The sequence below is a fragment of the Podarcis tiliguerta genome, assembly GCF_965153285.1.
Source record: "Podarcis tiliguerta genome assembly, chromosome: 2".
NCBI classification, from domain to species: Eukaryota; Metazoa; Chordata; class Lepidosauria; order Squamata; family Lacertidae; genus Podarcis; species Podarcis tiliguerta.
This window is the reverse complement of record NC_139535.1, coordinates 82,470,508-82,489,926: the sequence shown is the minus strand read 5'-3', so window position 1 is coordinate 82,489,926 and position 19,419 is coordinate 82,470,508. Positions and strand designations below refer to the sequence as shown.

At 41.5% G+C, this 19,419-nt stretch overlaps 3 protein-coding genes across 10 annotated transcripts in view; all 3 read left to right on the top strand.

The window, feature by feature from the left end:
• The window catches only part of PIK3R6 (phosphoinositide-3-kinase regulatory subunit 6), a 43,174-nt gene extending 34,510 nt beyond the window's left edge, over positions 1-8,664 (top strand). For both annotated transcript variants that reach the window (XM_083429763.1, XM_083429762.1), the window contains exons 19-22: positions 796-886; positions 2,466-2,536; positions 4,769-4,881; positions 6,249-8,664. In XM_083429763.1, coding sequence (XP_083285889.1) covers positions 796-886; positions 2,466-2,536; positions 4,769-4,881; positions 6,249-6,405 — 432 coding nt within the window. In that variant the 3' untranslated portion in view covers positions 6,406-8,664. The remainder of the gene's footprint in view (positions 1-795; positions 887-2,465; positions 2,537-4,768; positions 4,882-6,248) is intronic.
• A 668-nt stretch (positions 8,665-9,332) lies between these two features.
• Positions 9,333-18,844, top strand: MFSD6L (major facilitator superfamily domain containing 6 like). Of its 7 annotated transcripts, XM_083429766.1 has the most exons (3): positions 9,333-9,440; positions 12,292-12,378; positions 14,028-18,844. In XM_083429766.1, coding segments are annotated over exons 2-3 (1,983 nt in total). In that variant the 5' UTR covers positions 9,333-9,440; positions 12,292-12,376; the 3' UTR covers positions 16,009-18,844. The 7 variants fall into 7 exon arrangements, with proteins under 7 accessions (XP_083285892.1, XP_083285894.1, XP_083285890.1 ...); XM_083429768.1 differs by lacking the exon at positions 12,292-12,378; XM_083429764.1 differs by lacking the exons at positions 9,333-9,440; positions 12,292-12,378 and adding an exon at positions 11,680-11,895.
• The window catches only part of LOC310672502 (bMERB domain-containing protein 1-like), a 38,829-nt gene continuing 31,059 nt past the window's right edge, over positions 11,650-19,419 (top strand). Inside the window, exon 1 of the mRNA XM_083429772.1 lies at positions 11,650-11,705. The gene's annotated coding sequence lies outside the window, so the exon portion shown is untranslated. The remainder of the gene's footprint in view (positions 11,706-19,419) is intronic.

Here is a 19,419-nt window from a genome sequence, read left to right as displayed (position 1 = left end):
AAAAATTTATTCCCCCCCCCCCAGGCGCGGGGCTGGGGCGGGAAACTGTTCCCCGAGCTTGTGGGGCTGGCAGCGGGGAGGAGCAAGTTTCTCCCCGCCGCCAGCCTCCAAACCAGGTCGGGGGACGGCGGGATGGTGGCGTTCCGCCTCCCCGCTCACCCCGAGCTTGTGGGGCTGGCGGTGGGGCTCTCCTGAAGCCTGGAGAGCGAGAGGGGTCGGTGCGCACCGACCCCTCTCGCTCTCCAGGCTTCAGCGAAAGCCTGCATTCGCCCCATAGGATGCACATACATTTCCCCTTCATTTTTGGAGGGGAAAAAGTGTGTCCTATGGGGCAAAAAATATGGTAGTAGGCAAGAAGGGACAGGTACAAAGTCCTGGCATTCATCATGGCATCCTAGGCAAAATATTTCACCCACATTAATTATAACTGAGGCTATGAATGCTGAAAGAACCTGTAATTTGTTTTCATTGATGGTCCAGAAAATATGGATAAACTTCTAGAGAGAGAATTAACCCGTCCTGGCTTTTCTTCCTGCATATTTCATGCTTACCCAGAATGATAGGCTTCTTAGTTGCTGGATGGATGGGGCTAGTTCTCCACTGTTCTCTGTGCTGATTGCCCGGCACATGAAAGGCATAGGACAATGGTCTACTACAGTAAAAAGAAAACAAGAGCACTGTTGCAAAATATAGAAACAGCAATGGTTATACTGTATGGTTGAAATAATAACCCATTGTTTCCAATAAGGATTGATGCATTTTTTTCACTGGGAAACAATGGTGATTTCTGTCTAGGTTTTGCTGAGTAACCGTGAGAAGGAGGAGACACTTTCACTGCGATCCACAGGCCTGGTTATTAAAGCCATTCCCTCAAATGAGACTGAAGGTAAAGGCATTGTATAGGTGGGGACAGCACACACTCGTTTTCTGGGCTTCCACTTTTCTGGATTCCTAGCTGGATTCCTGGGCGAGAGCTGGAGTGACATGCACTCTTGTTCCAAAGTGAAGGAGCAGTCTAAACTTGCTTCATGGTAGGTATACATTCGTTTTGCCAACTTGCTGCTGTCACAAAAAAATGGGGAGCGGTTAAAATGTCCACTTCATTTCTGAAGAGAGGGACAGCTCAGAGTTAATCTAATGTATATTTTAGAAAGCTGTTTGTTCACTATGCATTTGGACTCTTCTTACAATATTGTAACCAAAGTATGCATGATGGATCCTGAGATCAAACAGCAGGTTTTTGTCTATGTTTTGAAACAGTTGGATACCATTTTGCACCAAGATGGTGGGCTGAAACTTTCAAAACTCTACTAATATTTTGATTTCTTAGAATTCCTTAGCAACTCTAGGTATGAGGCTACTAGTAATCAAATAAGAGAAACAAACAAGACCCACGGAATGCCAGCAAATTGGTTTGGGAGAGACACATTTAAGCAATCACATGGTGTCTGTTTCCCCCCCAAAGAACCCAACAGTTGTTTTCTTATGCTAAAAAATGTTCTGTGAAGTGAGTGCCTTAAGATGTTGCAGATACCCTATCAGTCAGTGTTCTGCACAACTCCTTCTGCTTCAAATTGATGAAACTTGCCCCCCCCACCCCAGGCTCAGTCCTCAAAATGTTATGTAGGACAAACAATTAGTGAGGTTTCCAAAATTGCGTGACACCTACTTTTATGCATGTCTGTTTTTTCGTAGACACCCTGTTCCTGTGAGGGAGCAATCAGCTGCTAAATTACGGTTTTAAAAAAGAAATGATAAATGAATGGTGGGACTTGTGTTGGTTATCATCTGTGATGTTACATGCACCACCCAATAGGTGCCAATGAAACTCATACAACCACCTTCCATGCAGCAATGGAGGAGCTAAGCTGGGGAACAAATACACACATTTTCCCCAGCAATTTTGAACCTCGGGGAAATGTTTGTATCCCTTCAATATATCCTTCAAAGTCCTTCTTTAAGAAACACTTGGATCTTCCACAACAGGCATAGGCAAACTTGGCCCTCCAGATGTTTTGAGACAACAGTTCCCATCATCCCTGACCATTGGTCCTGTTAGCTAGGGATGATGGGAGTTGTAGTCCCAAAACATCTGGAGGGCTGAGTTTGCCTATGCCTGTTGCACAAAAACAGAGTATGTTCATTGTAGCTGTATGTTCATTGTGTAGCCCCCCACCCTGCTCCCACAGCCCCCCGTATATCTTAAAAGGTCCTAGGAAGGGAGGACAAGGAGGAACTATAAAGTCTGAGTGAACTTCTCCATGCTGTTTCTCAGGGTAGGAGAAACAGTGTTCTGACTGTGTTCCAGAGCTCTCTTCTACTGCTGCATAGAACAATGTTAGTCATGGAGGAAATTTGGGCCAGTGCTAAACATGGCAGGGGATCATGCAAATGCATCAGTTGAGGCAAAAAGAAGGGGGAAAGTCATGACTGATTCATCCATCTTTCTTCATTGTACTTTGCAGATCTGGTGTGCTTGAATGTGAATACTACTGAAGTTGTAAAAGTATCCAACCTCTCAGGACGATCATATTCTGTAAGTGACACTCTGATTCTTCAGAATTAGGAACCTAGTGGTGCTGCTTAGTATCTACAGGGGGTGGGATGTAGGATTTTCCACCTATTCTACAATACAAAGTAGGAGAGAATCATAAAAAATGTTACCCTCAATGGAACTTTATGAATCCACCTAGTATATAAGTTAAGTTTGCTCCAATTTTTTTCTGAAGCAAAAATCAGCAACCCTAGACCCATTAATGAATATTCATCATAGCTGAACATAAAAATTACAACCTCCTTTCCTCATTCTTCTGTTGACCATGTCTGCTGAGTCTCCATGGGCTTCTTTATTAACTACATCTTGCTAAAATCTCAAATTCCAACCAAAAAGACCCTGTGTATGTTTTTTTTGAATGGAAACTTTCACACATAGCAGTTCTATGTCACTATGTCAGGTGCTGAAGCCATTCTGATACTTGAATCAGGATCGCTTCAAACTGTTTACTTGGGTTATTGAACCTTGTGCTTTCCCAACGAGGAATGCAAATCCTGCTTTCCCAGAAAAGAATGTTACATGAGTCCTTTGGGTTAGAAAGCAATCAGGTTTGCAAGAGTATGTGTGCACTTGGAATGGAAACTGTTAAGCTTCTTTGATGAGCCCCTTAGTAAATTGACTGCCTGATGCTGACCTACATCTCAGGTCACAGGATATGTGCAACACAAAGTGGCTTTGCCACAGGACAAACAGCTCGACAAGCGTTTCATAATTTCAATTGCATAGTCAGCCTTGGTGTGATGCTGTCCCAAAGATATTTTCTTCCTCTTTTCATCATGGCACTATTCTTCCAATACGTAGTTATTTACAATTTCACGTGGCTAAAATTGAAATGACAAAGAAATATCCATTTCCTTTCCAGAAGGATATATAAGTCACTAGGTTTGTAATCCAAAATATTAGATTCTAAATTACATTTATTCTTCAAAGATTAATTTTATGCTGGAAGAAGTGTTCTCCTGCACCTGTGAAAGAAAGGAAAAAAGGGTTTCATTTCAGGCTTATACATCGAATACACTTGCTTTTCACTTCAGGACCCCCCCCCCATTTCATCATCAATAATTCCTACTGAGGTGAAGATTTTTGAATAAAACAAACTTATATGCACAGTTGGAACAGCATTTCCATTGCAATTAGTATCAGTATCTGAAGTGAGAAATGAATTATCAATGATTTCTCCATTGCATAATTTATCAAATAGGCTGATTACACCAGCAGTGAATATTTAAGTTTCCACTCTTGTCAATGTCAGAACCAAGCCACTATCTTGTAACCACACACTTTGCAGGTTTCTAAATGTTTATTATCAATACATAATTATATTTTTTATTGGTGAACCTAAGAGCAACAGTAAAATGCCCAACAGTCATGATTAGAAACAGATTTTACCAAAATTATCTGTCACAGTACAAAGCTTGTGTAGCGAATTGCTTTGTGGAACCTGACACGGAAAATAAATGGCATTGCATTTTGGTTTGTTGAACGTAGTAATTAAAGTTTTGTAAAAAAAAATGCTTTGCTAAACTTGTAGAAGGACTGATGTCATTAATGCAACCTTCAGAAGACTTATGGGTTGTACCTAACAAAGTTGTCCTGTTGTGCAAGGACTTGTGCAATTGAACTTCCTCTCCCTGTGCCCCCTGCCCAAAAACCTGCTCTGGAATGTTGGGGTAACCTCCAGAACAGATCTGGGTGGGGTGCAGGGGGCTCCAGGAGAGAAAAGAAAAGTAAGACCCACTGTGCAGCCAGAGCTCCTTGCGCTAATGGGATGACTTCATTGGATACAACTGCATGTTTTTCCCACCAAGTAGCAAATAGGAGCTTTGAGAGAGTGGTGGGAAAGAGGACAGGGATAAGGGTTAACCCATCCTTCCCTAGTGCCACGGCCCCAGTCCAGTCTGCTCCCCTTGAGGCTGACATTGCTATTAAAGGCAGGAAACCCTATTCACAGATCTTCTGAATCATGTCTGGATTTTCCCTGAGAGACAGCTTTCTAGAGCAGGATCTGTTCTGTGCTTACCCACCCTTTGCACAATTCTATTGCTGGTTTTTGTTTTCTGTTGCTAAGGTAGAAACTTGAGATTCATGCCACAGAAAACAAAAAACTTGCTAATCCAGTAACACCATGTATTACATCACTTGTTTGCATTTGGCCTTGACTAAAAAAAGCACTCTAACTGCTAAGCAGAGCATTTTGTTGCATTTTTGTTCCAGTTAGTGACAAACACTATTCGAACACGCAACATCAAAATCAGAAGCACAGAACAAAGGACCTTCACTGTGTGCCTAGACAAGGACTCTAGGAGACTCTACAAGAATGTGACCAGGTAGGGCTCTCCAATAAACTGTATATTATTAACTTTTCACCCAGGTGTCCCTTCCCCATTCCTCAAAGTCAGTTCTTGAACATGGTGTGGGTGCTACTAATAAACACTGTCAACTCAAGAACTGCCTCCAGGGAAACTGAAATGGATCAGAAGCAGTGGAGGACTTTGGTCTTTCAGATTTCAGCAGTTTTCTGCTGCTTTATTTGTCATGGTCTGACATTGGGATATGCAACTTAAATCACTCTGAGGGCCACATGTGTCTTGTTACTAACTCATGGTGGCTAGATGTAACTTACTGGGTGACAAATCAAGGCTTTAGTCCTTTGCGGTATTTTAAAACTCTGTTGGTTTTTGCGCATACATCACTGTAAAATTTAGATGTTTGGGGAAGATATTTTATCTCAGTAGTGGGGAAACTTTGGGGCCTGAGGACCAGAGCTTTATTTCCCTGCAACCCATGCATCAACTTTGACAGGTGAACGGGGCCACCCACCTGCTGATGATCTGATGCCATGATGACATTAGGTGCCTGATAGATGGGCATGGTGATAGTCTTGCTCACTGTCAAAGTTGTCTGGAGGGTGGTGGTCTCCTTCCTCAGCATGTTCCCTAGAGGGAAAGTAGCACCCAGCAGGATTGACCTTCCTACTCACCAGCTGTTGAGTGCAGGGAAAGCACTGGTGAAGCAGCAGTCAGCAGGATTGAACCTCACTGCTCACCCATCACCTAGTGATGTCAGCTGTCTAACAAGTGAGTGAGATTTAGAGAAAATGGCCTCATGGGCCAGAAGTCCCCTAACCCTTTTCTCTCTAGACTGCAGGATTCAGCACTGAAGAGTTCTCGTTTTATACCACACTCCTTGTCACAGCCTAAATTTGCCAAACAAAGCTATTATAGCATTTTTAGCCACCTTAAAGGTACTGGGTGATATTCAACTAACATATTCCATTAGAGCAAGGATTTACACTTGTGCAATTGAATGACCCCACCACCACCTCCTGGGTGTGCCCTGCAGGTTGGGGGTGCCCCTATAATAGATTTAGGGGGTGTGCAGGAAGGTGGGAGTTCCATTGTGCAAGCAGAAATCATTACGCTGGGATGTGTTAGCTGCACACCATCCATGTTATTCTTCTCAGACTAATCAGCCTCAGTGATTGTCAATGATAATGTCAATTATTGGTGTGCATTCAAAATATATGCAAAGGGTTTGCAAATTATGTGCACCTCATTGCCTGAGGTTCAAATACCCACAAACAAGTTTTCCAGATAAAAGAACTTCATATCAGAATTGAGTGAACACCAGATCAGATTCTGACCAATAGCTTGTGTATTTAGCTAATGGAACAACATTTTTTGTTTTCTTGCAGTATTGAAGTTTTCCCATGCCTAGAACCCAGCTACTGCTTACAAAAGACAAGAACCAGACGGTCTAGCCTTGAGGAAGAGGAAGATGTGGGACTGGCCAAATACTTACCTAAATCTTTATTGCTACCCATCAACACTTTTGCAGGCATTGTTCAGTGAAAAAGCTGATAGCCACAGCTATTTCATCTTTTACTGCGTCTGATTAGGGAATATCTAGTGATTGTGTTCCTATGGTGAAGCAGTCCGTGGAAGAAAGGAAAAAGCAAGGAGAACAACAAGGAGGATAAGCAAGGAGACCAGAACAACAGCTCAGGTCTGCAGCAGGAGATGAATCCCAGCCCAGTACAGAGAAGCTGTGTCCTTCTATAATAGTAGCAGATAAAACTGTGGCAGGGGGCATGTACAAAACAAAACAGAGTATGAGAGTTTCAGACTTCAGTGCCATGCTTTCCTTATATTCATCTTCCATTGGGCAAGGAGAGAATAGTTTTGTTTCCCAGGACACAATAAATGAAATGGTGGTAATTAATACTAAATATACTTTCCTTTGAACCCTGGTTGTGATCACAGCTCCGCTTAGTCAGGTGTTGCTGGACTGTGGTATAGATATGGTTATTCTGTAGAACTACCACAGACAGGTAAACAACTGTTCTGAATTTAGGGATTTGGATTTAATGAAACAGTATGCAATTTTTGTTGCTGTTAGCAGAATCTTGGGATAAAGGGTATACATGCTACCCATCAAGGGAATTGAGGGGGGGGGAATACTAGTGGCTATAGAGATGTTTGAACAGGCACATATGTGGTGGTGACTGTGTGGAATAGCACAAAATATGTACCATAGGCAGGGCAAAATGTTATGCAGACAGAGGTCAAGCGTTTTCCCATGAGAACTGGGCTCCTGCTATCTTGCAGAGTGCTTTAGCCATGAAGTGAAGCACGGGTAATAAACCTCCAGCACTGGTGGCATGGAGGAAGGACTTTGTGGTGGTGTTGTACAGGTGCGCAAGAAGGTTAGTGGGCCTTGCTGTGGCAGAGTCAGGTCAACGCTACTTCCTGCCTTCAGTATTTTTATTTATTTATTAATTAAAATATTTATATTTTGTCATTTGGTCCCTCCCCAGTTCACAATAAAATTGCAGCTAAATACAATATAAATAGTAAAATGGAAATGAAGACCTAAAAACCAGGTGTTAAAACATGCAAAAGGAGGGGACACAAATTGATAAACTCGCTGTACTCCAAGGTGTCATGAAACTTGGCTTGCTGCTACGCTTTACTCTTTTACATCATGCTCTTCTAGGCATTTGGACTTTTCAGCAAGGGTGTTGCTAGGTTCTTTAAAAGTGTGGGGCAGAGGCCCATAGAAAGAAATTTGCATAGCAGATTTATACATATAAGCACAGATTTATGATATAAATATCACAGAAGGCAAGCCAATTCATTTCCCTTCCAAATCATCCAGATAAATTCTTCAGTTAATTTGCACCCCACCCCCAGATCACCCCAAATTAGCTCCTTTTCCATTCATTTACCCCCCAATTAATCTCTCAACAGATCTTGTAGAAATCATGTCAATTCCCCTTTACTTACCCTCATTTATTACTCCCATGCCCTGGGCAAGATTAAGAGGTCCTAAATCTCTATTCAAAATAAAAGCTAAACCGTAAAATAAAATTTTATTTTCTGAAATGACACAAAGCATGTCATGTGCAGCACAAGACAGGACCTTTGCATTGTTTTGATTTACATTATTAGGACGCCCCCTGCTGTAGGTGGGGATAAGTAATAAAAAGAACACAAAGTGTAATTTTGCTTGAATTCATTACCCATCCAGAAACTCAGAGCACATAGGACAAGATTTGGGGTCTATGCTCTGTGAGTTCACCTCTAGCAGCGTCCCTGATTCTTGGCCTAAACAACAGTATGTTTCTACTTCAGTTGCTTCATGTCTGAATGTAAGACTTTTAAAGTAATTGATAAACAATGCCATAAGGTTTATTGCGAAGGGAGAAGGCACTAAAAGTAGACATATGCTAGAATGTGGAAAGAAGGATAAATTTCCTAGAGGGAAAAATAATTAAAATGTAGGTCAAATAGCAGCTGATGGAACCACATGTAGCAATGATACTCCCGTGAGTTGTTAAGGACAGTGACTTTAAACAAGCAAGAAAAGATTTCAAAATGTTTGCAGTCTTAAGCATTTTTTTAATTGGTTTTCTTAAGTATGGTGCTGTGGCTACATGTTTACAAACCAGAAGGTTATATGATGGATTGCTTTGAATTTTGTAATGGAGATATCTGTATTAACTAAGAATGTATATTATGTAAATTAATTATAAATTATTTGTACAGATGTAATACACTTTGTATATTCAAAAGTGGAATCCTTTAATTTCATTAAATAACTTCCAAGGATGTTTGATGTCATGTGTTCATTTGACAGTTGCCAGCAGAGGTAAGATATCCTGTGGAGGTTAGTTATATCAACATGATCTTTGCGTCCCCTGGTCAATTGCACATTCTGATTCCATTGGAAGACTGTATGGTGTGGAGAACCTTTAGTCAGTGGCCAGGGATGATGGGAGTTTTAGTCCAACAACATCTGGAGGCCCAAAGGTCCCCACAGATGCTGTTTTCTACAGTGGCACTTCATTTATGTGATAAGCTGTACAATATGCACCTCTGTATTGTAAGTGCAACACAGTGGATACATGTGTGTTTGTAACTGCACAGTTTTAACAGGTATTGCAGCCTCAGTTCCAATAAATCATCTAATGTTAGGAAAACCCATTGTTTCCAGTAGAAAGTTGGACGGGGATGTTGTAGTTCTGGAGATGATATTCCAAAAAAAGGGGGGGGGGACACCCCAACCCAAGTGGGACATTATATATAATTGCTTCCAGAGTATAGAAGAATGATTTCAATTGAAAGCTTTTTAAGCATTCAGTCATAGCAACACTGCAAAGGTACAAAGGGGTTGGGTGGTTTCTTAATATCTTTTAATGATGTTTTATGCTCAACCCAAAGTCTCTTGTAATCCTGATACAGTGTTCTGCTTTCCTTTTTACCTATTGGCAGGCTACAACAATATGGCTTTGCAAACAGTAACACCTGAAGAGCTAAATAGTTCCGTGTCTGGTTGGATCTGAACTGCTTTCAGCTCCTACATCAATTAAATTTGAAATACATCTGTGAGTATCTGATGCCACGCTGTTGAAGCAGGGCAAATATATATTTAGTCAAAGAGCATCAAAATTGAATAGAAGGTTTATCTTTTAAGATTATTCCTTGTAGCTTTACACCCCAGTCCTAACAATAGTTATTCAAAAGTCAGCATTAGTTTTAATGGAGTTATTGCCTCCAAGTACCGTAAATATGCTTGTGACTGCAGTGTACCGTATTTTTTGCCCTATAGGACGCACTTTTCCCCCTCCAAAAATGAAGGGGAAATGTGTGTGCGTCCTATGGGGTGAAAGCAGGCTTTCACTGAAGCCTGGAGAACGAGAGGGGTCGGTGCGCACCGACCCCTATCGCTCTCCAGGCTTCAGGAGAGCCCCATCGCCAGCCCCACAAGCTCGGGGAACAGCGGGGAGGCGCAGCGCGCCATCCCATTGTCTCCCAACGTGGTTTGGAGGCTGGCAGCGGGCTTCCCCCTCCCCCAGCCCCGCAAGCTGCCAGAGCGATGCCGAAGCTGCGCGATGCCGAAGATCCCAGAGCGATGCCGAAGATGCCGAATATTCCACATAAGTGAGATATTAAAATAAGCTAGGTACATTGAAACTTTATACTATTCCTTTACTTTTACCTACGGTTCCAGAGAAGTCCATTTGTGTATCACTTTACTTTCATGTGTTCCATCAAGGACTACTTAAATACCAAGTAGATTGAACTGGAAACTAAATAAAACCTAGTTAAAGACAAACCACCTGTACAATTCTTTACCAGTAAATAATTAATTCGTCTCTGAAAAAGAATACCTCTCATTACAGGGAAGACAACTTGTAGACAGCAGAACCAGAGACTCTGAAAATACATTTTAAATGTCTCTTATATGAGAGAAAATTCAGTTGTCTTGGTGGTTTTCATCAGCATAATGACAACAAATAACATGGTAGTAAGTATCAGTGTCAATGGAACTCGACTTGGGGATCCAGCATGGATCTTTCCTGGAAAAGATTTCCATTGCAAAGGAGATGACATAGATTTCTTTAGCAAAGCTAAGAAGAGTCGTATAATTATGCAGTGTAAGTAATACAGCCACATGGTATTTATAGGATTTTAATTTTTTAATTTTTGGCCAGTTGTAGTAACAGGTACTAAAAACAAATGCTACTTGTGTTTAGTTTGTGGATAAATCCCCAAGTTATTTGGGCTCTAGGAACTTTTATCCTGGGATTACAAGAACCATTTTGATAGAAAGGTCTGTGTTCCCTTAGTAGCTGATCCTAAATCTGGCTTTTAAAAGATTTGTCCCAAGCACCACCATTTGCTGCAGCTATATCAATGAAGCAAGAGGCAAAACCACAAAAAGACTTAAGTCCCTTGAATTCATGGTGAGCTGAAGAGAAAGAAAACAATCAGGATTAAACACAGCTTCGTTTTGCATCCCAGCAAAACTATCTGAAATGCTGTTTCACCCACAATTCTCTGGCCCGTAGGAATATGGGTTCCAGTGACGCAGATCCTACATTTGGGTGTCCCCATCTTTTGAAAGAGGGTGAAGAGGCTGTCTTTTCTGTGAGACCTTTTATTTTTCTCAATGTTTTAAAACCCCCGTGACCTTCCCCACTGTTATTTTCCCTGCCTCCGCCGTTTTATGTAGGGTTCATTTTAATTGGGTTAATTATATGATTGACTCGTGTGGGGTTGTTGTTTTTTGGCTTTTTAATTTTAGCTCCTTGGGGAACATGGTGTGCTGAAGGGTGGGGTGGGGGGATATAAATAACATGAAACAGAGTATCGGAATAAGGGACAAAACATGAGAAGAAAAACCTATTCTAACAGGTATGGCTAGAAGTAGAAACCGAGGAGTGGCAGAGTCCAGAGGGACTGCTCCAAGGGTCCTTTTATATATCCAATTATATATCTATAATATATATGTGTGTGTGTGTATAAAATTATATATAAATATATATAATAAGTCCTATTATATATCCAATTACTTGGGAGTAAGTCCCACTGAAGTGAATGGGGCTCACTTCTCAGAAGACATATGATGGACCTGCACCACAACGCCAGAACAGCTTGGAAATGTCAATGTGCGAACCGCACAGGATAAGAATCCACCCTCATCATCATCATCTCCAAGGCCACCCGCCGTTTCCTAGCAACCGCTTGCCCCACCCCCCTGAGGCGCCCCCGCCGAGCCCACTTTCGCCCTCGAGAAGGAGATCGAGAGCAGCGAGCGAAGCCGGGAGGGGCTCCTCGGGAGTTCTCCGAAGGGCCAAGGCCAGCAGGTGAAGAGAAGGGCGGGGCTTGAGCGGCTCGCTCGCGCTCTCTCTCGCGGCGGACAGGTGCGCCGCGGCGCATGCGCCGCGAGAGTGCTTTCCCGCTGACAGCAGGCCGAGGCCGCTGTCCTCGTGGAACAACGGAAGAAGCGGCGTCTCGCCTTCCCCCGCCCCCGCGCCCCCCACGCCCTCCTCTCAGGTACGGGAGGCTCCGCGCGCGCATTGTAAGAGGCAGTTCGGCACGAGAGGGGCGGGCGGTTGCCATGGCAACCCGCGCGAGGAGCGGGGTGGGAGGCTGGGGAAGTTCCCCAGGCCCCACTTGCTAGGGAGAGGAGTGGGCGGGGTGTCTGCCTGGGTTGCGACGGGGCAGCTTACGCCCCACTGAACCGAGGCGGGGGGAAATGAGTGGCTGCGGGGGGCCAAGAGGAGCATTACCCACAGGGACTGACGGGGGCTTGTTTTTAAGTAGTCGCCCGTGTGGGTGGCAGGTGAGGGGATGGAGGGCCGCCACCTCAGGAACTGTTCCGATGTTCTCGGTGTGGAAAAGCGAGGGAGGGATCCAGGGCCTTGCTGACAGGCAGCCATGCTTTTGCAGGCAAACGTGTACCGATTCCATCGCTTTTAATGGACAGTCGAGTAACAACAACAGGTCGCTGAAAACTAATGGTCAGCAGCAGAGCATGTTTTTGCCTGTTTGTTTTACACAGCCGCTTCAGTTCGCAGAGCGGTCGTGCCAAGTGAAATGACACACAATGCATCATGCTTCTACAAAACACCTTCGCTTTTCTCTTTAAAGGCTAGTTAAAAATCCTGGATTTCATTCTGCTCTGTTGCACTGCAGTGCTGCTGGTCTTTGACATTTTCCCATAGACCTGAAGTATAAAGCGAAAACGATGCCACCTCACCTGGACTCATTCTGAAATAACACAGAGACTAGTAGCAATCTGGTAGCAACACAAAGCAAATATTTCCTGCTCCTTGAAATATTACACCACACACACCCTTACATAGAGACCTATTTTATGTGTCTGGCATTCAGTCAGTTCCTTTTGCTAACTATAATAACTTGGTGCTGTTCACTGCCCAGTGAACCTGGGAATCCTCACAAAATTCACTGTAGTAGACTATCAGTGATTTTATGAAGATGAGCTTCAGCAATGCCCTGCTATATACTTTGAGAACTCTTATTTATAAGAGTCTTTCTGATTGTTTTATTTCATAATGCAACATAAATGCACACATTTCCTCACTTGTTGAACTTTATTCAAGGAAACACAGCTATTGTAATGATATAGCATTTTCCCAGCCCTCGACCTGCAAAATTTTGTCTCTAGAAAAAGTATGATTCATCCCTTATTTGCATATTCATTTTTATGGGATAGAACAGGAAGTTTGTTGCACAAGTCATAGTACCGAAGACATCACTCTCTCTCCATTATGTTTGATTTAAAATCTGCTTTATGGTAGGCTTGCTAGACCTTTTGTGAATTTTAAAAAGGTTTGGGCTGCAATTTTGCATGTGAGTTGTTTAAATCCCATTGGATTTTTCTTTTTTCTAAAGTTAATAAATTACAAGACCCTTTTAAAAGTCCTTTCATTATGTAGAAAAGGAGTGTCATGCAACTGGCACTGGATAGGGCTTAGTATGAAGGTAGAGCTTTTAAAAATGCTTTTCATAGTAATCTCTAAAGGCTCTAACAGCACACACATAAACATCCCAAGGTTTGATCTGAATACACATGAGGCTACCAGTTTGCTGAAGCTAAGCAGGTTTTGGTCTGGCCAGTGCCTGTATAGCTGGTTGCCTGGGAACCAAATGCCTTGGGTGCCATGATAGAAGAAAAGTGGAATATCAGTGTAAGAAATTATTCAAAAATAAGAAGAAAAAACTTTACTCAGAAACGAATCCCACTGAGTTAAATGGGTAAACATAGTAAACATACATAAGATTGCAATCTAATATCTGTTCTGGTTAGTAAAGAAGGATTTGTACAAGTCAGGTTGATTTTGCTTTTTTCATGAACTCCTAAAAGCTGCATCTGATATGGAATGTTTCTATGGCTGTAACCAAGCACAGTAACTATTGTTGTAGGGCTTGCTTGTTTGTTTGTTTGAAAATTTGTAACTGCACTTCTGATTTGATTACCAATACAACTTTTTGCAGTGCTAGAAAAAGAATTTTTTTGTTTTCATTTTCTTACAATGTTCTCATGCTGACAACAAGACTTCAAGGTGGCTGACAATAAGTGAAAATGTTCCTTGTTGGCATTTCTAATTTGTTATTCGATATTGACAAGCCTTCCCCCCCCCCCCCCTTTTATTAATTTGCAGGACAAAATTGGGAGCCAAGCCTGCACCTGAAGCCATGAATACAAACAACCAGTGGGACGTGAACAAAGCACTAACTCTTGCTAGCCTCTTCCATTTTCTTTATGGTGCAGGAAATGCCTGTGCAATTCCGTTTTTAACTCTGTACTTTCGGCAGCTTGGACTGACTGCACCATTAGTAGGGATTATAATAGGATTAAAGCACTTAGTCACTTCTCTTTGGGCTCCACTGTGCTCCTATTTAGCAAAAACTCACAATAAGAGAAAAGTTCTCATCAGCGGATCACTGCTGTGCTCAGTTGGAGCAAGTTTGCTTCTTACTCTTGTCCCACCACCGAGCAAGGACATTGTCTATAGGTATTGTAATGTGAGCCAGCATCCAAATAAATTACTGACAGCAAACCAGGTGTCTGATGTAAATGTGAACAGTCCAAGTGCAATGAATGTTAACCCTGCCTCTGATGACAAAACACTATCTACTGAATCATTTGGAATAATCTCTAAGGACTTGATTACTACTGGAAAGCCAATAGTAACAAATGCACCATTCAAAATTTATTCCACTATTAATATCCCTTCTGTGATCAACAGTGGTGTCAATGATGGTGATACAAGTACCCAGCAATTCACTGATGTTCCGTATGGTGTGATATCTGGTACTTCTGGGAAAGAAGTTTCCCCAGGAGAACAAACGTTGGAGACATTGACTGTAAACAGGCCTGTGAAGACAACCAGTAGCCCACCTGCTGATATGAATATTGAAGAAAAAATTGTGGAAAATGACTCTTCAGAAAGAAATGCTAACTTCTCATTTTACACAGCCCCTGTACCTCTTAAAAAGACACAATATATATTCAAAAACTTGTCAGGTCGCTGGGAAAGAGCACAGGATAGGAGTTCTTGGTTACTACAAGGTACTGACTTCTTGGACAGTGAACACCAGGCCTTTCTTATGGTGCTAGGTGCTGTTGTTCTTTGGGAGCTCCTGGCTGCACCTCTTGGATGGATGGTTGAGGACAGCCTCTTTGAGTACCTTGATTTCGTTGATGCAGCAGACAAATATGGAAATCTTTGGATTTGGAGTTACTTAGGAGCATCTATGGGTGTCTGTGGCGTAGCAATATTTGTGGATCAGCTGAGTTGCTTCTTGAGCACGAATATCCCACGTTTTGCAGTTCATTTTTATGGCTATGCCATGTTGCTAACTTTAACGTTGGCTGTCAGTGTCTTCTTTCCCATTCATGTGTCCAAAAAAAGTGAACATGTAAACAAAACAGTCAAAGCTTTAAACCTGATTGGGAGTGACGGCAGAACCATCCTGTGTGCAGTAACCGTCTTTCTCACGGGTGCCATTGGGTCAACTGTGCAGAATTTTCTTTTCTGGCAAATGCAAGACCAAGGCAGCAGTGAATTATACATGGGTCTCTCAGTAGCCATTGGACTGATTGCCGAAATCCTGCTCTACATCTTCAAAAGCAAGTTACTAAGGACTCTCTCAGCTGGTGGCACAGTTGCCTTGAGTTTAAGCTGCCTTGCAGCACAGCTGCTCTACTATTCCTTCCTATGGAACACCTGGTCTGTGCTACCAATCCAGATCTTCTGTGCCTTCAGCAACGGTGCCTTGTGGTGGGCTGTGAACATGCTGGCAGATGACATTGCCACTCCTGGCACAGAAAGGTCTCTCCACCTTGTCCTACAGGGCCTCTCTTGTGGCTGTGGAGCCAGTCTGGGAAGTTTTGCAGGAGGGTTTGTTGTGAACAGCTTTGGCCTAGCAGTGCTCTATCGGGCATGTTCCATTACTTTAATACTCTGGTTAATCTTGTTCTTGATTGTTCAATCCAAGTTGCCACGTCAAAAAAGAATTAATTATTCCCGACTCCTAGCTGCAGATTCTAGTGATATGAGTGACTCTGATGATGATGATAAGGAAAGGGACTGGCTGGTGAAAGCTATGAAAGACGAGAACTTCACTAGGAATTGGTAAAAGTCTTGCATTTCATCGGTCTGTCAGGCAAAGAACAGACTTTGGAGGAATAGTGTGATGCTATTAGAAATGATGCACATGGAATCTGTAAGAAGCCATTCTACTAGCAGTGGGATTTTATGATGTACATATTTATAAAAAAAGCAATTATAAAGATTTTATAAAGATTTTATTTTCCTAAGATTAATTTATTGCAAAAACTTGTAGCATTTTATTTGCTTTTCTAAGATTTAAGTTTTCATGATTCAAGGAAATGGGACTTTGACTAGTTTCTGCTGAAATTAATAGTTTCTCAGCTTCAATAGTGACAAAAATTGGTTATCTTTAGAGACCCAGCTGGCCATATAGGAGGTTGTAATTCATAGCAATTTAATCTTTTTTTCACTACTAGTTAATTCCTAGTAGATAACATGCTGTCTCTTCTTTCAATTTTGTCCTCAATTGGGCACAAACTGCTGTAGAAACAAATATGCTGATTCTTTATTTTTATGGACCCAACATCTTTTTGGAAACTAGCACTTTAAATAAGTGGGCCTTGATTCTGGAATAAAATTGTCTAGTGGCTATGTAAATTTTATTGCTGGCAAAGTATGCGGCTTACTTTGGTCAGTATTATTCTGAAAGAAAATATTCTTTCAGAATATCTCTCATCTCCTGACTGGGAACTTTCATACAATAAAAACATTTCTTTTTAAACATCTCACATCTGTGATGTGAATATAAAATCTACATTGGTTAGAATGCACATGCAGCTCACAAATCTCTTGTCTACTTTCTATCCTGCAATAATAGCATATGTGGAAATACTGAGTTGTACAAGTTAACTCCAGGCCCCTTAACATTAGACCCAATGGATGAGGAAGCAAAGTTTCTAGGATGTCAGGCTTTGCCCTTCTTAGGTGATGGATATTAAGAATCATTTTTTAGTACTCATAGGGCTTTGCTTAAACACGGTGAGAGGAATTCAGTGTCAAGCTCTTATAATTGTTCCATCAGCATAAGCATTTCTGCTTGGCAGATGGAACAAATCCTCCCTCTCCTAAGTCCTCCCCAGAGCCAATGAGGGGCAGGCACAGAGGGAGAAGAGGGAGGGAAATAGCCATTGTGCTAGCAGGACTCATTGCGTTGGCTCATTCTAGCGCAACAGTTTAGTTGAATCCAGCCCTCAGCCATAATCTAGTTTGACTGATTCAGTTTACTCAGGCAAGGGAACAAGTTAACCAATGCAGAGGGCTACAAACCCCACATGTTTGCCTGAGAGAATATACACTTTCAGCTTTATATGTGTGTGTTGGAGAAGAGCTATATCTTTATTTCATAGGGGAATCATGATTCAGAAGGATGTTAGAAGCATCATGGGAAGTTGGAAGGTGGCCTTTCAAATGCACACTACAGAAAAATCCACCTTTTACTATAAATTGTCACACATTTCAAGCTATTGGAAAATTTCCTTTCATTTCTCCAGTGCAAACTGTGTTGCTGCTAACAAGTTGCCTTTGAGGGAGGAAGATTGAATAGGATGTTTTACTGTTCTGCAGTAGCTTGTCCTCATGCTACAGCCTTGATCCAAATCATCTTTCTATAGGTGGTAATAGCCATGGAGAGGGCAATCTACAGGCAAAGGTTTTATGCCCAAATTTTCCCCTTCCACAGCTATAGCAACTTCATGAAGCAGGAACATTAAACTGGTGAATCACCACACGAGCAAAGGGTGTCCCTTGCCCAGCTGCTTTTTGAAAAGAAAAAAGATGTTGGGAGTTCAAGTCATGAAACTCCCATAGTCTAAATTGTCTGAATTTATCAAGTTGCTTTTCATGTGTTTTGCATGAATGCTAGGCATGTTGCTCTGAATGTTGTTGCCCTTTGACTAAGAAAATAGTATTGACCACACCCTATGTTTACATATTGGTAGTTATGGGTATGGAAAAGTGTTTGGTGTTGTAAGTAAATACCAACTTGTATCAAGAATTAACAATATAAACTGTCCTTACAGAGAACTTTATTTAATAAGTATTTGATGTAGTATTAATTTTCCCTAGCAAGTTTTCACTTCAGCAGAGCCTGATAGGCAGAACAGTATTACGAAAATATGGTGCTTTGAGAAGCAAGTTTTACCATTCATCAGTAAGAAGATTTGTTACTCATTCTAGATTGCATATTTAACAGCTCGCTCTGGTGCAAATCTGTTTTTGTGACCCAGTGTCTTCTGGTAAAATTGCTCAGTGAAATGTTTTGTCCTAGTGCCACAATGCCAAGCCAGTGCAAACAAGGGCATGGTTTGAGGTGGAAGCCCTGATTGCTCTCTGCGAAAAGTTTTGCCTTTCTCAGCTGTGTCCCAGAATGCTGCTGGTTTGCTTGGTCCATAGAACTCAGTGGAAGCCATTGAAAACAAAATCTGTCCCTAGCCCAGGTTCTCTTTCTCGGATTGATAAAAATAGAACCCAGTAGCTTGGTTGTAAGTATATGATGACATTTGGCATTACTTTGGGAGTGGGTTAATATATATGAGGATATTTATGTATATATATATTGTACAAATTTTACAAATTGATTAATATTCAAGAAGTTAATGAATAAGATAAGCAAAAATAACCATACCTATATCTAATGAGCTGAATGTTTTTTCATAAAAGTGTCAAATTGATGTTCTCATAAAATACTATAATTATTCAAATTTTCATAAATATATTCCATAAGAAAATATTGTTATAGTAATACTGTAGCTACTGAAGGATTACAAAGAGATCCTATAAATGCAAATCTGACTGGGTCTTCTTATATTATAAAAAGCCATGTTTTCTGTATTTCCCCAAATAAAAAGCTTTGATTGATTTCATCTCATACTTTGTTATTCCAGTAAAGGACAGACTGATACAATTTTTCAATAAACATGCAATCATGTTGTCTGCTTTCCTTCCCACTGATTATATTTGTCAGTTTTCCCACATAAGCTGTGTGTGAGGATATTTTATGGGAATATGACATCTGCACACAGTGTTCTTTAATGTGCATGAGTTTGATCCTGAATTGTTACATGAGCGGTAGAAATAATTTCAAAATCCATTTTTAGATGTCAGTGTTATGTTAGCAAGTGATGACTGGCAGTATTAATGTTAATTACATAGCTTTAGTAATGAGTAGCATTAAAGACCAACTTTTAAGCATTAATGCGCTTAAGTAACAAAAATCCTAGAGAATGATCCAGTCGCAACTGAGCATTTTAAGACCTATTGAATTACTTTTTAAAGATGATGTAATCATATGCACATTTTCCTGCAAGTAAGCCTCACAGTACTCAGTGGGACGTCTTGAGCACACATGCCTAGATAGAAGAATTGCACTGCACAGCACGTGTTTAACTCTTCTGTGAAGCCAGCAGGACATAAAAAGCTAAAGTTTGGCTGGGTTGTG